The sequence below is a fragment of the Aptenodytes patagonicus genome, chromosome 6, assembly GCF_965638725.1.
Source record: "Aptenodytes patagonicus chromosome 6, bAptPat1.pri.cur, whole genome shotgun sequence".
Lineage (NCBI taxonomy): Eukaryota > Metazoa > Chordata > Aves > Sphenisciformes > Spheniscidae > Aptenodytes > Aptenodytes patagonicus.
In genome coordinates, this window is record NC_134954.1 from 76,215,822 (window position 1) to 76,231,553 (window position 15,732).

The 15,732-nt window shown below is 46.4% G+C and overlaps 1 protein-coding gene across 2 annotated transcripts; it reads left to right on the forward strand.

Moving 5' to 3' along the window:
• The first annotated feature begins 423 nt into the window (after positions 1 to 423).
• Positions 424 to 8,781, forward strand: UPP2 (uridine phosphorylase 2). Of its 2 annotated transcripts, XM_076343242.1 has the most exons (7): positions 424 to 599; positions 1,264 to 1,381; positions 2,446 to 2,604; positions 4,796 to 4,910; positions 5,548 to 5,757; positions 7,362 to 7,508; positions 8,041 to 8,781. In XM_076343242.1, exons 1-7 carry the CDS (start codon positions 574 to 576, stop codon positions 8,211 to 8,213), a joined length of 948 nt encoding a protein of 315 aa, XP_076199357.1. In that variant the 5' UTR covers positions 424 to 573; the 3' UTR covers positions 8,214 to 8,781. The 2 variants fall into 2 exon arrangements, with proteins under 2 accessions (XP_076199357.1, XP_076199358.1); XM_076343243.1 differs by lacking the exon at positions 7,362 to 7,508.
• Positions 8,782 to 15,732: the final 6,951 nt, after the last annotated feature.

The following is a 15,732-nucleotide window of genomic DNA, read 5'->3' on the forward strand; positions in this document are numbered from 1 at the left end:
GCACAGAACGGGACCAGAGAAAGGCATGGTCTGAAGCCGGCGGCCAGGGTGGGAGCACCGTTTCAATCCCTGGGGCCTAGGGGAAGCACAGCCCGGGGGAGGAGCGCCGTGGCAGCCAACTCAGACAAACCCTTGGCACGAAGCTGTTGCCGGAGCTGGGCAGGCCTGCGTCCCGGAGCACACGTGTGCCTGCCACGCGCCTTGGCGCCCGCCCTGCTGGCCAGAGGGCAAGTGGGTCACCAGCCCCGGCCGTCGCTGCCTGAGCACAGCAGTGGAAGGAGAGTCGAGGTTAACAGTGACACACCTCCAAAAACAGCCAATCTGGGACAAACCACAGTGCTGGCCCCAAAGAGAAACCTCTCACACCTGATGGGGCAAAGGGGAGTGGGCAGAGGGGGACTGGCCACTGTTGGTCTTGGGAACCGCACAAAGGAGAGAGAGGGTATTTAACCCCCTGCAGAGCCCCTTAAAACCTCTTCTGAGCTCCAAAACGCGACAGCTGAAGAAATAGCGGTGTGTTTTCCTTAGCTTTTCTGCAGAGTATCACTTTCAGCTGACTCTGGTAGAGCTGCTATGACTGAAACAACAGGTTACTCTGGGTGAGTAACAGAGGAGGGTTTGCATTTGTTTTAATAAGACAAGAAAAATATTCTCTGGGTTTTGTTTAAGCCTTATTTATAAAATTGACTTGTATTGTTACTTAGTTGCTTTCCATCTATTAAAGCAGGTGGAAAGGCAAGGCAAACTGGCCTCCTGCTGTCTGCAGAATATGAATTTAATTTGCACTTGTACTGCTAGGCAGTTATTTGGGACAATATAAATATAAAATCCTGATTTGCTAAGAACTTAATGAGCTGTCACATACAAAATAGCACAATACATTATCCACTACATATTTCTGGCAGAATTATATGAAAGAAAGACCTAAGGTTGCCATTGACAAAATTGATGATAAATATTGAGAAACATTTTTGCCAAATACGCAGACACAATAAGAGAGATGTCGAAGAGGTTACCAATAGCGATGGATGTAAGGAGGAGGACAGCTCATGTAACAGCAGGGCTCTGACAGAAAGGCAGCCATCCCAGCTGCCACACAGAGCTGGCTCATCCCTGTCCTGTCCCTTCCCTGACACCAGGGCCATGCATGCCCCTCACAGGGGCTCCCAGGCCACCCCACACCCCGTCCTGCCCTGTCCCCATTCCTGCGGGCACTGCCCAGTGCCCGCTGCCCTGACCCATCTTCACCCCATCTCCCCACAGCAGTGGGCTTGTCCACATTAAAAACCCGTACTTGGACTCGATGGAGGAGGATGTTCTGTATCACCTGGACTTGGGAACGAAGACGCACAACCTGCTGGCAATGTTTGGGGACATAAAGGTAAATAGCAGGTGCAAAAGCAAGGCAGCAGCTCCCAGCCCCGCAGGGCTCTCCAGCCCCTCGTCCCAGCTCTGCTATCTCGTGCCGGGGCCCCGCTGCTGCCGATGCTCCCACTGGGGACGGGGCCCGGCTGCTCGGTAAACAGACTCAGCGACCTAGGGCAGCCCAGGCAGGGAGATCATCTGTCCTTGCTTGTTTTGGGTAGAAATCCCAATAGAAAATTATCCTTTTAAAAACCTGTAGTTCCATAAAACCTGATTTTATATTGGCCCCCGTGTTAGAGGACAGACGGAGGAAGTATTTGTCCAAAGCATCTGATCATCATCTACTGGAGACAAGGGAAAGAGGATGTCGTATTTTTGGCTGAGACCTGCTGTCAAAACCAGCCTGTCACGACCGCATTCCTCTTCCATTTTAAATCAGAGCATTTCCCCAGCGGCGCGGGGGAAGAGCCATGGTGCCATGGGGCTTGAGCAGCCTGGCACAGCCGCTGCCACGCACAGGCTCCTGCTCCTCTGTGCCACTGGCAGCCTGATCAGCAGTGCTGCCCTTGCAGTCACATGCTGGTCCCCCTCCTACGTTCAGGGAGCATTTTTTATTTTAATATGTAAAATTTGTCCTTTTTCTCCCTGACTTTACAGCCTCTGTGTCATCAGCAGTGCTTACTAATTGCAGTCAACACTGTTGATAGAATAAATTAAACAACGAGCTACTCTAACATCTGGTTTTGCTTTGCTGTCAGTAGGAATACTAACAGCTTAAATTTGCTGAATTATTTTACATTTTCTTGGCCTGGGACTGATACCCAAGTACGTGCAGCTGTACAGCTGTCTGGACCTAGTGTAGTCACAACCCTAAAGGAGTAACAGTTTGGTTTTAATGTTAATTCCGGTTTTCAAGACCCTCCATTGTTTTGATGTCCCCTGCTCGCCTGCAAGGAAGTGGCATCCCGCTGTGCTCTCTGGGGAGGTGTGTCCAGTGCAGCCTGCCACTGCCACATTACGACTGAATCTTGGTACCTATTTTAGCTAAAAAGTACCAACATGTTCATATTTTACATCCAGTTTGTCTGCGTTGGTGGCAGCCCAAACAGGATGAGGGCATTTGCCCAGTTCATGCACAAGGAACTGGGACTGATGGGTGACGGGGAGGACCTGGCAGACATCTGCGCAGGGACGGACCGATATGCCATGTACTGGGCTGGGCCGGTGCTCTCCATCAGTGTAAGTACTGCACCGTACCGCATGCGTTTTCCATCCGGGGCACTCACCGCAGCCCCTGCCCCAGGGTCTGCTGCTGCCAGTGTGGTCCCACAGCGGGATGGCGTAGGGGCCCCGTCTCCCCCGGCAGCAGGGAGGGTGGCCAGCATGACCTCTCCCATGCCTCTGCTTCCCTCAACACCCACCAGCAGATTTTTTCCCTCTTTTCAGTTTTCAGCCATTACCACCAGTACAACCTTTCAGCCATGGTAAAGCTGCTTCTGTTTGAATGATATTTCTCAGCACCCTACACATTCAGTTTAAAAAGCATCGTATTAAAAATGAACATGCACGTATTTTGCTCAGCTCAGCACTCTGGCAATTCAAGAGGCAAAGACCACTTCCCACCACACATGAACTATGAAATATTGCTGGAAGTATTCCATTGACATGAGCGCTAAAGTAAAAATCTTGCTTTATTGTTAATTATTCTTTAACAGCAGCAGAATTTTTGGCACTGCACAAAGGAAAAAGCAAATACAGGCTGTGCTGGTGGGGTGCTCACAACCCAAGGCTTGGTCCTGCCCTCGTTTCTTCCTGCACAAGATTAGTCTTAAATCTGATTCACAGGAGACAGCGTCACTCGCACAACACAGCTCATGTTTGGTCCTTCTGACAAAACCAAACCAAACTTGACTGACGGAAAAGCCTGAGGGAATCAATCTGACAGGATCCAAAGGGGAAAAAACCCACAAGTTTTGCTATTCTCCCATCTGGCAGTAGTTGTGACACAGCTGGAAGAAAAGCTGATGCTGAGCTCTTGGCCATGCACCAGTTTTGTGCCAATGCAGAAGCCATCAACCCCTGGGCTCATCCCTGTGAGAGGACGCAGGGCAGAGCACGCAGCAAGCCTCACCCAAAACACTTTGTGCAGCTGCCAACATCACATTTTTGCAAGTTGCTTAGAAACACAAATGAAGTCAAACATACCGGAGGCAGGAACACAGTTTCCTGCTTTGAATATTTACAATGAGAATAAATTTTTTAGGCATTGGCAAATAAGTCAGGCTGATGTTCCAGAATAACAACATGCAAAATGTTTTCATATTTAAAACATGATACAAGCCTAATAGACCATCAGTCTCACAGCCAAATGAAAAGAGACAAAGCAATACGAAAACTGCGTATGTTAAATTAGCTGTGCTTCTTTACATATGCTTCCTTCAGGTTTTTGAACGTGATAGCGAAACCAAAAAACGTGAGGCATTTTTTACAGGGGGAAAAAAAACAACCCCCACACCACCAAACACCTTTTGTTTTTAAAGGTAAAGCCGAGAAAAGGATGGCAGTTGAGCAATGGAGCAGAAAACTAAGATGATCACGTGAGGGAGCGCTGGGCAGAAAGCATAGGCAGCCGCAACAGCTCCAGATTTGCAAAACATCTGCCAGCCCAGAGGTTTGGCAGCGGAGATGGGGCAGCGGGGCACCGCAAGCTGTGGCAGAGGACAGGGAATGGGCTGGTGCCGGCAGAGGGGAGAGCCTGCAGGCAGCCAGGCAGGCACTGGGGACGGAGGGACACCAGGGTGTGTGATGCGAGCCAGGAAACAGGACAGGTGGCCTGTGAGGCGTGAGGCTTCACGCAGCAAATGCCTGACCCCGAAACCGGTCCTCACCGAGGGGCACAAACCCATCTGTTGTCCTTCATGCCCAGTGATGCAGGTGGAGGTGCTCCAGCGTGGGGCGAGGGTGAGCTGGGAGGCACCCAGAGAAGCAGAGGCTCAGGTTGTCCTCACTGAAATTCACCACTCCAAGAGTATGAGCAGGACACGACAAAGAATGGAAGTCAGCACATGGTGTAAGGACAGGCAACACAAGGGGAAGGTCTTGGAGCATTCAGCCATGGGGATGCATTCGTGGAGAGACCTTTCTTGAAGGAATGACGCCATCTGTGCATCTGTCATACTGGTCCCCAGGGATGAACATCAGCTCTATTGACAAAAGCCTTAAAAGCATCAAGGGGAGGAGAAGAGGGTGAGATGCTTTACCTGGACAGGCTACATAGACCCTGAGATGTCTCTTCCCTGTCAAAAACCCACTGTTGGCCTCATCAGTGGAAAGAGGCCACAGCGTAACCCTAGGCTCATTGCAGTCACGTACCTGTCACCTGCCGCAGCATCAAAGGGAATGATGTTTTTCTTTTTCCTCCTCCCAACAGCACGGGATGGGCATCCCTTCCATTTCCATCATGCTTCATGAACTAATCAAACTGCTGCACCATGCAAAATGCCGAGACGTTACTATTATACGTATCGGTACTTCTGGAGGCTTAGGTAAGCTATCCATGGTCTTTCTTCTGGGCAAAGAGGGTCTTAATAAAAAACATTCTCTGCAATAGGTCATGTAATTATGAGCTTTAGGATTTTGTCAGGTCCCCAAATATCAAACATGATATTTTGTTTTGGGTTAAAACCCAGCAAACTTCTAGTGACTGGCTTAGCAGAGTGCACATTTTCATAATGAACAAAGGCCTTGAATTCACAACAACTGGGTATCACTTTTCAAACAGAAAACACTTGACTGGAAGTCACTGTCATGCTTTGAGATCCTCCCGGCTGTCCCAGTGCCTGTAGTCCTCCACACTGGTGGGACCCCTGGCTGGGGCAGAGGTGCTGCTTGTGCCTGCACAAGCTGGTGGTGGGGCATGATCTCTGCAAACCAGAAGCAATTAAAACACTGTTGCTCAGCACGTTCCCACAATCACTCATTGTGTGCTGATTCTGTACATTTTACTTCTACATCTGTGCTACTGCATGAATTTAAATTACTCTCTCACGTCTGTTTTACTCACTAAAAGAGCAATCCCACAGTCACACATACATCTATAGAGATTTTTCTGTCATGCTGAAGTTTTGCAGCAGGTCACAAGTGTTATGAGCTCTGGCTTAGCCTCAGCCTTCATTTTCACAGGGATCGAGGCCGGGTCTGTTGTGATCACGGACATGGCGGTGGACTCCTCCTTCAAGCCACGGTTTGAGCAGGTGGTGCTGGATGATGTGGTGGTGCGGAGCACTGAGCTGGATGAGGACCTCGCAGAGGAACTACTCGCCTGCAGCAAGGAGATTCCTGACTTTTGCACGCTTATTGGCCATACCATGTGCACCTATGACTTCTATGAAGGTAAAATGATCTTTGACTGTCCTTCCTCCCCGCAAACATAATGCCAAGTCTTTATGTTCTTACGTAGGCAAAGATATCCATGCTGCCAAAGCCTAAGAAGGGCTGCAGGAGCTGACCCACCTGATACGTTAGAGTTTGTTCAGTGGTCAGAGCAGGGTACACCTTCAGAACAAACAGTACCAATTTCGGCACTTTGCCAGGGTGAGGCCTACTCTGCTAATTGGTCTCTTGTGCATCTGCCAGTTAAATTTTTAATGTCACCTGCAAGACCAGCGCTGCTGTAGCTGGTGGTGTATCAAGAGTGAAGATCCACCCAGCAGCGGTTGCTCCCTGGGACAATGCAGGTGCCCGGGGGGACCCCTGCTGCCTCCCAGTCCAGCCATTACATGGGAGCCATGCACGGTTGCAGACCCTCCCCCTAGCCTCACCCTGGCAAAGAAAACAGTCCCTTGTCCACAATCCTGTAGTGAGCCTAGCAGATGGGTTACACTGAGTTGTTTGCTACAACAAGATTGTAACTTCAGAACTACCAAACACTAGAAAAATGTCAGCAAGCACGTGACATTTACGCAAACAAACTTTGGTTGCTCTGGAACCGTTTCCTTTGCAAAATTAAATGCTGATTGCAGAGTAGATGAAATGTAATAAATGAAGAATTAATAATCTGAGGACTATTTATAAACTTTTGGATCTGCTTGCAAATGCGACCATCTGTGTATTGCTCAAGACCATGTTTTATTTAAACAAAAAGCTATTTGAGAGGATTAACAGTAGGAACAGTAATAAAATGAAGCACTCCACCCAGGTTAGCACAGCCAGAGGTATAAATTTTGCTTGCACAAAGGACTTTACATACTGTGTGAGAGGAGTAGCTGCGCTGGGCACAGGTCCGCTCTGTGGTCCCAGGTGCAGCTGCAGGACAGCCAAAGACACCAGTGGAGTTAGAGGAGAGGATCAGGATGGGTGCCCATGCCTGGACACACCGAGCACGGCGTTGGGTCCTGCCTGCGGCGATGCCCCGGGGCTGCACTGAGAGTGGGAGGGAGCGCCAGTGCCCCGGGACCCAGCTCCCTGGCCAGCACCAATGCCACCCGAGCAGGGAACACCACTCGCAAGCAGCTCCAGCTGCCTGCCATCATGGCAGCCCCTTAGGAAAAATTAAGCCTAAATTAAGAGGGTTTTCCTCTCCTCAGTTTTCCCATTCTGCACAGCTTGCTATGCCCCTCTTCAACAGTAATTTGGCATTTTTTGGATTTAACCTGGCAGACCTTCACAGTTGACCTTCATTTCCATGCACCTCAGAGGAGCTGCGATGACTTGCCCCTTCAGAGTGCAATATACCCCCTGTACTTAACACCTGTGGGCTTACTCATCCTTTTTACAAGTGTTAAAACCTGTGTAATTTTCTCCTCTATACAGAGACATAGCACACTGGCTTTAAACACTGAGGTTAATATGAGTTAAGTAACTATTCAAAGGAAAACTTAGTCGGCTTCAGACAAAACATAGGCACTGCTGGACTTTCCATTTGAAACTACACCCCGTTCACCATGACTGTAAACCCACACAGGGTCAGCAGTGACACTTCTCTGCTTCCTTTCAAGGTCAGGGGAGATTAGATGGAGCACTGTGCTCTTTTTCCAGTGAAAAAAAGTTAGAGTACTTAAAAAGAGCTTATGACGCCGGTGTGAGGAACATTGAAATGGAGTCCACAGCATTTGCTGCCCTGTGCGGGCTGTGTGGCCTGAAAGGTGAGTCCTCTTGCAGTCGCCTCCGCGTCCTTCCCGCACCCCCATGCTCCCCAGCTTAACCCGACCTGAAGGTTCGGTTTGGTGCAAGATTCAGACAACCTGAAGGCCAAAAAGGCATTCCTAACGATTTTCACTAGAAAAGTACACTAAAACAAATTTTGTGGCTCAATAAAAAACAAGTTTGTTTTAAAAGGCCTGAGCGTGTGTTGGGCAAAACAAAACTTAATCCCCCCTTATCCCTCTCCCAGCCTTAAAACAAATCCTGGCCGTACCTCTAGTGCTGCCTTTCCCCGTTTTGCTGGAAGAGAAACTGGGTGAGGGGAGGGTGCCTGCAGAGCGGTGCTGTGGCCAGCGGCTTCCCCAGGGGTCCTGCCGCTTTGACCCCTCCAGCACATCGGGGCGCATCCCCCAGCAAGCCCCAGGGAGGGCAACGGGAGCAGGGCCTCCTCTCCTTCCCCACGGGGCAGTGTTTTAAGGTGGCGGGTGCCTGTTGTCACGTGTGAGGTAACGCAGTGCTTTGGCCATCCTGCAGCCGCCGTTGTCTGCGTGGCGCTCCTGGACCGCCTGGAGGGGGACCAGATCCGGGCACCCCGTGAGGTGCTGCAGGAGTACCAGCAGCGGCCTCAGCGCCTGATCGCGGCCTTCATCCGAAAGCGCCTGGGGCCTCGCCCTCTGGTGGGAAACACGTTTTTCTCCAGCAACTGATGGGCGATGCAGCACGAGCAGCAGGGCGCCAGGTCCCAGCCGGCACAGTGCACATTTGTGCCCCCAGCGCTGCCATGCCAGGAGCGGGCAGGCGGGACCTACCCACACGGGCACACTGCAGACCCTTTTTGTGGGAAATGGAAAAGGCAGACTCGGTCATGATGTGCTCCCACAGGCAGGTGCCCTCCATGGCTGAGCGGGGCAGCCGGATCCAGTGAACACTGCCACGCAGGAGCTGCGGACCCCCACTACGGCTTGAATTGCACCAACACACTTGCATACCCAAGGAGAGCTCCAGCCAAAATTTGCATGGAAATTAAGATTGTGTTACCAAACTGCACAGTCCTCACTCCTGTCTTCAGTGGTCACAAAGGACTGTCCTGTTAGGGTCGCTCCTGTCCACAGCGATACTCTAGGAAGGAGATGACTTTGCATCTGGCATAAAGCCAAAACCTAAGTAAACGACATGCAAAATTAATCTATGTTTGTGACCATTGTTACTCATTGCTGTTACGAAGGCTGTTCAGACTTTCATTCATACAATGTTTAAAGATCTGTCAAAAACTGATGCGTACCAGAGTGTTTGAACACAAGAGGTCAGTGTGTGGGAAGCACACCTTGCACAGACTGTCCGGGCTGTGCAGGAGCAGCTTCGCCCCTGTCGCACGGTCAGCAGGTTTGGGCGCGGGACGCATGGGGACACCCGAGACGGAAAGGGATGGGGAGCACACCTTACCGATATAACCTTGACCTGATTTCAGGCAACTGCCAGGGACTGCATCTTTCACATTCATCTGCTAATCAACACCCATCAACGATCCAGTAAATCATCTTTAAGTGTCTCCACAAGCTGTAAGAGACTAAACTGCACCTTGGTTGAGTGGAGGGGTTTTTCACAGAGGGTAACCTACAGCCTGAAGAATTTCTCACCGAAATCACTTCCAGTTCTTAAGATTCACTAACAAGCTTGCTTCCAAATTAATTTTGACACCTTTGGAACAATAACTTACAGGATTTAAGAGTTCTGGTAAACAAAATTTCAACATATCAAAAAACATGGGAGAGGATCTTAAGATATTAATGATATTAAGAGCACAAAACATGTAAGTCTAAAGATACTTACAGACATGCCGAGGGGCCGTCCCCAAGGCACTTGTTCTCCAGTCAGTATCCTAAAATCTGCTTCATCAGTAACCTTGGGGCCCCTCTAGTCCTGGAAATATTTCCGCACTCTCGGGTACAGCTCAATTTGCCTCCCAAATGTGCAGGTTTCTCTTGGCGTCCCTCTCATCACCCCACTGCACATTGTCATGCTGCCTCCTCCCATCCGCAGAGGTCTGTTTCTGGGGCATGGGGCCGGCGGCGGAGTGGGGCTGTCCAGGGTGCTCCCCCGATGGGCTCCCCTGGCACAGAGACTCCACTTTCATGGTCTCCCTGAGCTACTCCAGCAACTTACCAGCACTTTGATCTGGGATACATTCAGTTTGCTGCCATGAAAAAGCAAACTCCACTTTTTATAAGAAAAGGAGATTGGTTCCTAGTTTCCATTCTGAGACTGCAGTTTTTAGGCTCAAATATTAATTTGATGGGGGACAAATCCCAGGACAGGAGCAGTGTCCTCCCAGAACGGAAACAAAATCACTCCAGTCACTTAACATGCAATCTAACCTACCATTCAAACTCAGTTCTGCTAAGTCCACAGTCCACTTAAGAAACTTCTATACTAAAAGTAATGTACCTTAAGTCCTTTGTGAAAATAATTTAAAATAACTCCAGGAAAAGAAATATGATACTTTAACATTTTGCCTAATTTGATAGGTGAGGTTTGCTCTTCCCTAGCTTACAGAAACACAGTCCTGGTCATTACCTTTGCAGGAGATAGTGAACTCTCTATTTTCTAGAACATTGTCCAGTAAAGAGACTCTTGTTTTTCTTATTTTGCTTTTAGCTTAATGAGTACGTTGTTAAATGGTCTTTCTGCTGCACATTCTGAGTTTGACACTTTTTAAGGGTTTCAGATGAGACAGTAGTTTACAGAGCTCAGAACGCATGTCCTTGGTGAGCTCCTTTTCAAAATACTGACCGTTACCGCAAAGCCCTCTCTATTCTCAGAGGGGTCAGAACTGGCATTGCAATCACTTATGTTTTTCTTTTTCTATAAATACACACATAAATGTGCATGTAAGCTTACGTGCACATAAGTTGGCACAAACTTGTAAGTGTTTTGCAACAACTGGATTTTTTTCTTCAGAAATGTCTTGGTATTTACAAAAGATGACAAGACAACTATAATCTGAAAAGATTTTGCACCACTGAAATAATCTTGTAGATCTGCTTTTAAAGGCAAGAAAAAAAATTCAACTGCCTTAAGTTTGGGATCTTCTGTTTCTGGGAAGCAGTCTAGCAGCCAATCTGGTCTCCAAAAGAGAAGAAAAGTAATGCTGGTCTCCCCTGCAGGAACATCCAACAAGTTATGAAGCTGGCCAAGTGTGTTTTAAAAATAATGAGTTACCCCAAATGAGGTACCAAAATAAAATGCACAAATATACAAAGAATTGTAATTTTAGCACAAACACGCAAAAGCTAGATCCAGAAGACATACAGCTCCCATGGCTTTTGGGCAGTCTAGCATTTCTCCCCCCCTTAAAATAACTTAGCTTCAATACTCAGATTACGTTGCTCCTAGTCTTAAACTTTGCTTGGTCTCGGGAGTTTGTGACACCAGCTCTTCCCCTGCCCTTCTGGCACCCTTCTTAGAGTCTGCATCTGCTTCTGACTTTGCACCCTTGAACACCCAGGCCAGAGCAAACCTCCCTCCCCCAGGTGCTCAGAGACACCTGCTGAGATCAGGCTTACGCTACAAGATTTTGCCAATGTTACTATCAGTTTGAGGTGTGGAAACTTAACGTTGCTTGTCTCTGATTGCAAAACATCTGGTGTACAGTCGCTGAATATGTCAAGAGAAGAGGGCCTGTTGTCTGTGCCGGGTAAGGAGGTGGCATATAGTGGCTAGCAGTAAAACTGCTCTCTTGGTGTTTGCTGGACCTGCACCGTGGGCTCTGCTGGGAGAACACAGACAGGGCTCTCATCTAGCCTGATCCTCAATTTCTCATTTTGACAGTGAGGAATTACTGTCTGTTTCACAAGGTGTTGTAGGTATGTGATCCATTAACACCTATAAGGCATTACAATATTACATTAATGAAGTTCCTATAATTATCTAGATACACAACTATGGATGTTCAGATCTTTGATATTCATCGTCCTTAGAAATTTTTGGTTAAGCTGCTAATTGTAACTTATTTATACATTTTACACTCATCTTATGTAAAGCTTGAAAACATAATCAGTTACAAAATGAAATGACATCAATTTCCCTTTCATTTAATAGAATCATATTCAGTAGCTTCAGCTCCAAAATGAAGATCCCAGATCTGAAACGTTATTTCTAATTTATGATTTATACTGAAAGACTAATCTGCAATATGAAATTGCATGACTGGTTTGCAGTAAATATGATACAGCAAATTGGTTTCTAAATATAGACAAAGGTTAAGTTTCTTCTTATAATAATCAAGGAATAATAGAAACATTCACGATAATGAAGATTTTATAATTAAAAGAATCAAATTATCAGGAAACCTGGAATGAAAGTTGTGGGACGTATTCATGTATCATAATGTAATCTAAAGTGACTGTTCTGCAAAGCTACTTTGGATTTATGCTGCCAATTAAAAAACAGAGTTCCTGCTCAAGATGGTATATATCAGATTGGCCTGTAATGTCTGTAGGATTCTTTCATGTAACAGGTGTCCTATCTCCCAGTAGAAAGGGACATAGGAAATTATACTACAACAGCCTACACCCACCAAACCTCTATAAAACCTTCACCAAGGCATGCGTAAAATGGTGTAGTACTGCATGAGAAAGGCACGTTGTTTTTTTGAATGCTTGCACGCACTGAGAACTAAGTAGTTCTATGACACAGCCTAAGGAAAATTTATTTAAAGTTTTCACGTTATAGGCCAGACAATACCCCTGAAGCTTCTCTGCTCCTGATATGAGAGGCGCTCTACATTTTAAAAGCTGTGGATTCCATATGTCTTCTTGGAAGCTTCAGTGGAGGAATTTTTGGTAAAATCTCTTTTGCATAAAGTGTTTTGTGAAGTCCAGCTTCTCGAAGAGCTAGCTCAACACGAAGTCTAGGGTCAGAAATGATCTGTTGAAATAAACCACAGCAATGATAAATAGAAACAAAACAATACTTTCCTCATACACACAGTGCATCTTACAGGTTATCTGTGGATGTATATATTTAAAGAGTTTTAAAAGACAGTCAGAAAATTTTGGTCATAAAATAAAGCCTTCAAAAGCAGAGAAAGTCTACAGTGAACAAGCCTTATCTCACTGTCGTGGTTTAACCTCAGCCGGCAACTAAGCCCCACACAGCCGCTCGCTCACTCCCCCGCACTGGGATGGGGGAGAGAATCAGAAGGGTAGAAGTGAGAAAACTCATGGGTTGAGATAAAGACAGTTTAATAGGTAAAGCAAAAGCTGCCCACACAAGCAAAGCAAAGCAAGGAATTCATTCACTACTTCCCATCGGCAGGCAGGTGTTCAGCCATCTCCAGGAAAGCAGGGCTCCATCACACGTAACGGTTACTTGGGAAGACAAACGTCATCACTCCAAACGTCCCCCCCTTCCTTCTTCTTCCCCCAGCTTTATATACTGAGCATGACGTCACATGGTATGGAATGTCCCTTTGGCCAGTTTGGGTCAGCTGTCCTGGCTGCGCCCCCTCCCAGCTTCTTGTGCACCTCCAGCCTTCTCAGTCGGTAGAGCACGGGAAGCTGAAAAGTCCTTGACTAGTGTAAGCACTGCTCAGCAACAACTAAAACATCGGTGTGTTATCAACATTGTTCTCACCCTAAATCCAAAACACAGCACTGTACCAGCTACTGGGAAGGAAATTAACTCTATCCCTGCCGAAACCAGGACACTCACTGCACATACTTGATATTATCCTTTTTAATATTAATGATCACAAACTATTTTAACAAAGAGCCCTGGTTGTCATTCCTCAGCAAAACTCAAAGGGTAGATGAGAAACTGAGTGACTTTTAATTCAGCCTACCCACTGAAGAGTTGCTGACTTCTCTAATGTTCCCCATCAATTCAGCCCTGCTTTCAGCACAAGACTTTCAATCTCTTCCTCTTTGTTTCTATGGAATCTGAGTCCTTCAAACACGTTTATGATTTTTCTCACAGCGTTGCCTTGTGACTACGTGGCAGTACCACTTCTATTTTACATAACAACAATTAATGGCCAGGGAAATTACTTCTAAAATTTGTCAAAAGGTTATTTGACAAAATTTGTAAGCCTCTTTCAAATCCTTCTTCCATGGGCTACAGTGGGGGAGCAGTGACAGTACAAGAGAGTGTGTCACATTGCCTTCAGTTCTAGCATCACCTGCCACAGTGTCCAGAGCTGCTGGGAAGAGCAACACTGGGGAACATTATCCATAACCCCTGGAGCTCTGGGATGGAGCACACTAATATGCTTGGCAGGAATCACGTATTGCAGTCTGAGCAGTACCAAAACCTGTTTGGAGTAGAAATAGGAAGAATATTCTGAGAATTCAGGTATTAATCCCAAATCCACATGTTCAGAGCATTTTTAAGCTAAGGCTTTTCAGAACCTCACACATCAGTCAGATTTGGGTAAATTTTAATAGCCAAACAAAAACTTCATCTCTTGTACCACATCTCTCCTTTACCAAGCTTTAAAATGTCTTAAAATGGGAAGTGCTGGACAAGCTTAGTTATAGACATCGTTAAATTTCATCTTATTCAGTGCTAGAAGAAAGCTTTTATGCTATAGAATTATATCATAGCACTTCTCTTTCTGTAAACATAATTTTCAAATTCCAGAGTGGGAATAATTTCAAATGCAAAGACTGAGCAGATGGGGAACAGTAAAGGAATCAAAAAAAATCCTCCCGTGTTGCTTAATTCCATTTGAAATTGAGCTTGCACTGTCCTCAGCAATCTGACTGACCTGAAAACAGGAGTATAGTTACTTCAGTTTCCTGCTTCATTTACAACTCACTGGTTTCTCCTCCTTCAGCCCTTGCATATCACATCCCAACTGAAGAGCATCTTCAGTCATAGGCTTGCCAAGCTGGTGAAGAGGGCTTTAAACTAGAGATGCCAGGGGAGAGGAACCTCAATCCATCCCACTCCTACCAGTTTGATGCCAGGGCCAGCAGTAGATGCCCAGAGCCTGGAGGAGGAACACAGGTCAGCAGGAGAGCGCCTGAAGAGCAGCACAAAGGAACTCCAGCCAGTAAGACAGCTTCATCGGGGGCCCGACTTAAATGCCTCTATGCAAACGCACGTAGCATGGGGAATAAACAAGAGACAGTTTAATTGGCTGGACTTAATACAGCACTGTGCATGCCCAGAACTGCTGTAAAGTGGAGAATTGCCTGCTATGGGGGCAGGCTTAACACAGAATAACCTGCACATTGTGAATGCCAGTTGTCAGTCCTTGAAAACATAAACTTGAAAGCTGGATGGCATTTCCATGAAGAGAGAGCTTATGTTGCTACCTTGTCACACTCCTGGTAGGAAATAAGCTTACACTAAGCTTTAGGCTACCAGAAAACAGCACTTCCCAAATATATGCATTACTGATCTTTGCACGGTAACAGTGGCGTGTGGTCCTGGCTGTGAAGGAGGCCTCGGCTCAGCAAGGATGCTATAACAGAGACGCAATACCAACCTCAGCTCTTTAGCAGAGATTGACATGAGCTCTGACATTCAAAACCAGTAACCAAAAGGAACCAGCAGACTCATAATTTAGCAATACCCACAATTCCTGGAAGTCCAAAATGTCGTCTTTTTCTTCTGATGGAAACAAAGGGTGTTCAGATCAGTAGTTCAGAATTTTTAGAGTCATGGGCAACAACATTGAGTGATATGCCACAAATAACATAATTCTTTGGTTTTTTTCTTAAGTGCGTCTGTTTTAACTGTTTAATTTCCTGTGGCTAGATCAGTATCAAAGATTCTCTCAGACACTATATTGTGCAAGAGCCAACCTTTTTTCATTGCTTATTTTCTTTGTGCTAAAATATTCAGATATAGGCTAATACTACTTTCAAAAATACAGAAAGATGCATGAGCAAAATAATCAAAGTCAGGACACCATCTGAATGGCTAAAACCAGAAAAAATATTTAAAACTGTGTATGATAATTTTTTTTTCCCATCTCTTTAATAAAATGTCATCTTTGTATTTACAGGCTGTCAAAATATACAGACTGGATGACTTTAATAAAGATCTTTTTTTTTTTCCCCACATACAACCAAGGGGCATATTTTATGAAGCAGTATTTCATTAGTGTGAAACACAGAATAAATATTGGTTAGAAGAATGTAATGAAGTGGGAACTCTACCATCCTGGTCAAAGGCCATTCTGGAAGCATTTTCTACTTTGGTAAGAGAATTGGGTCA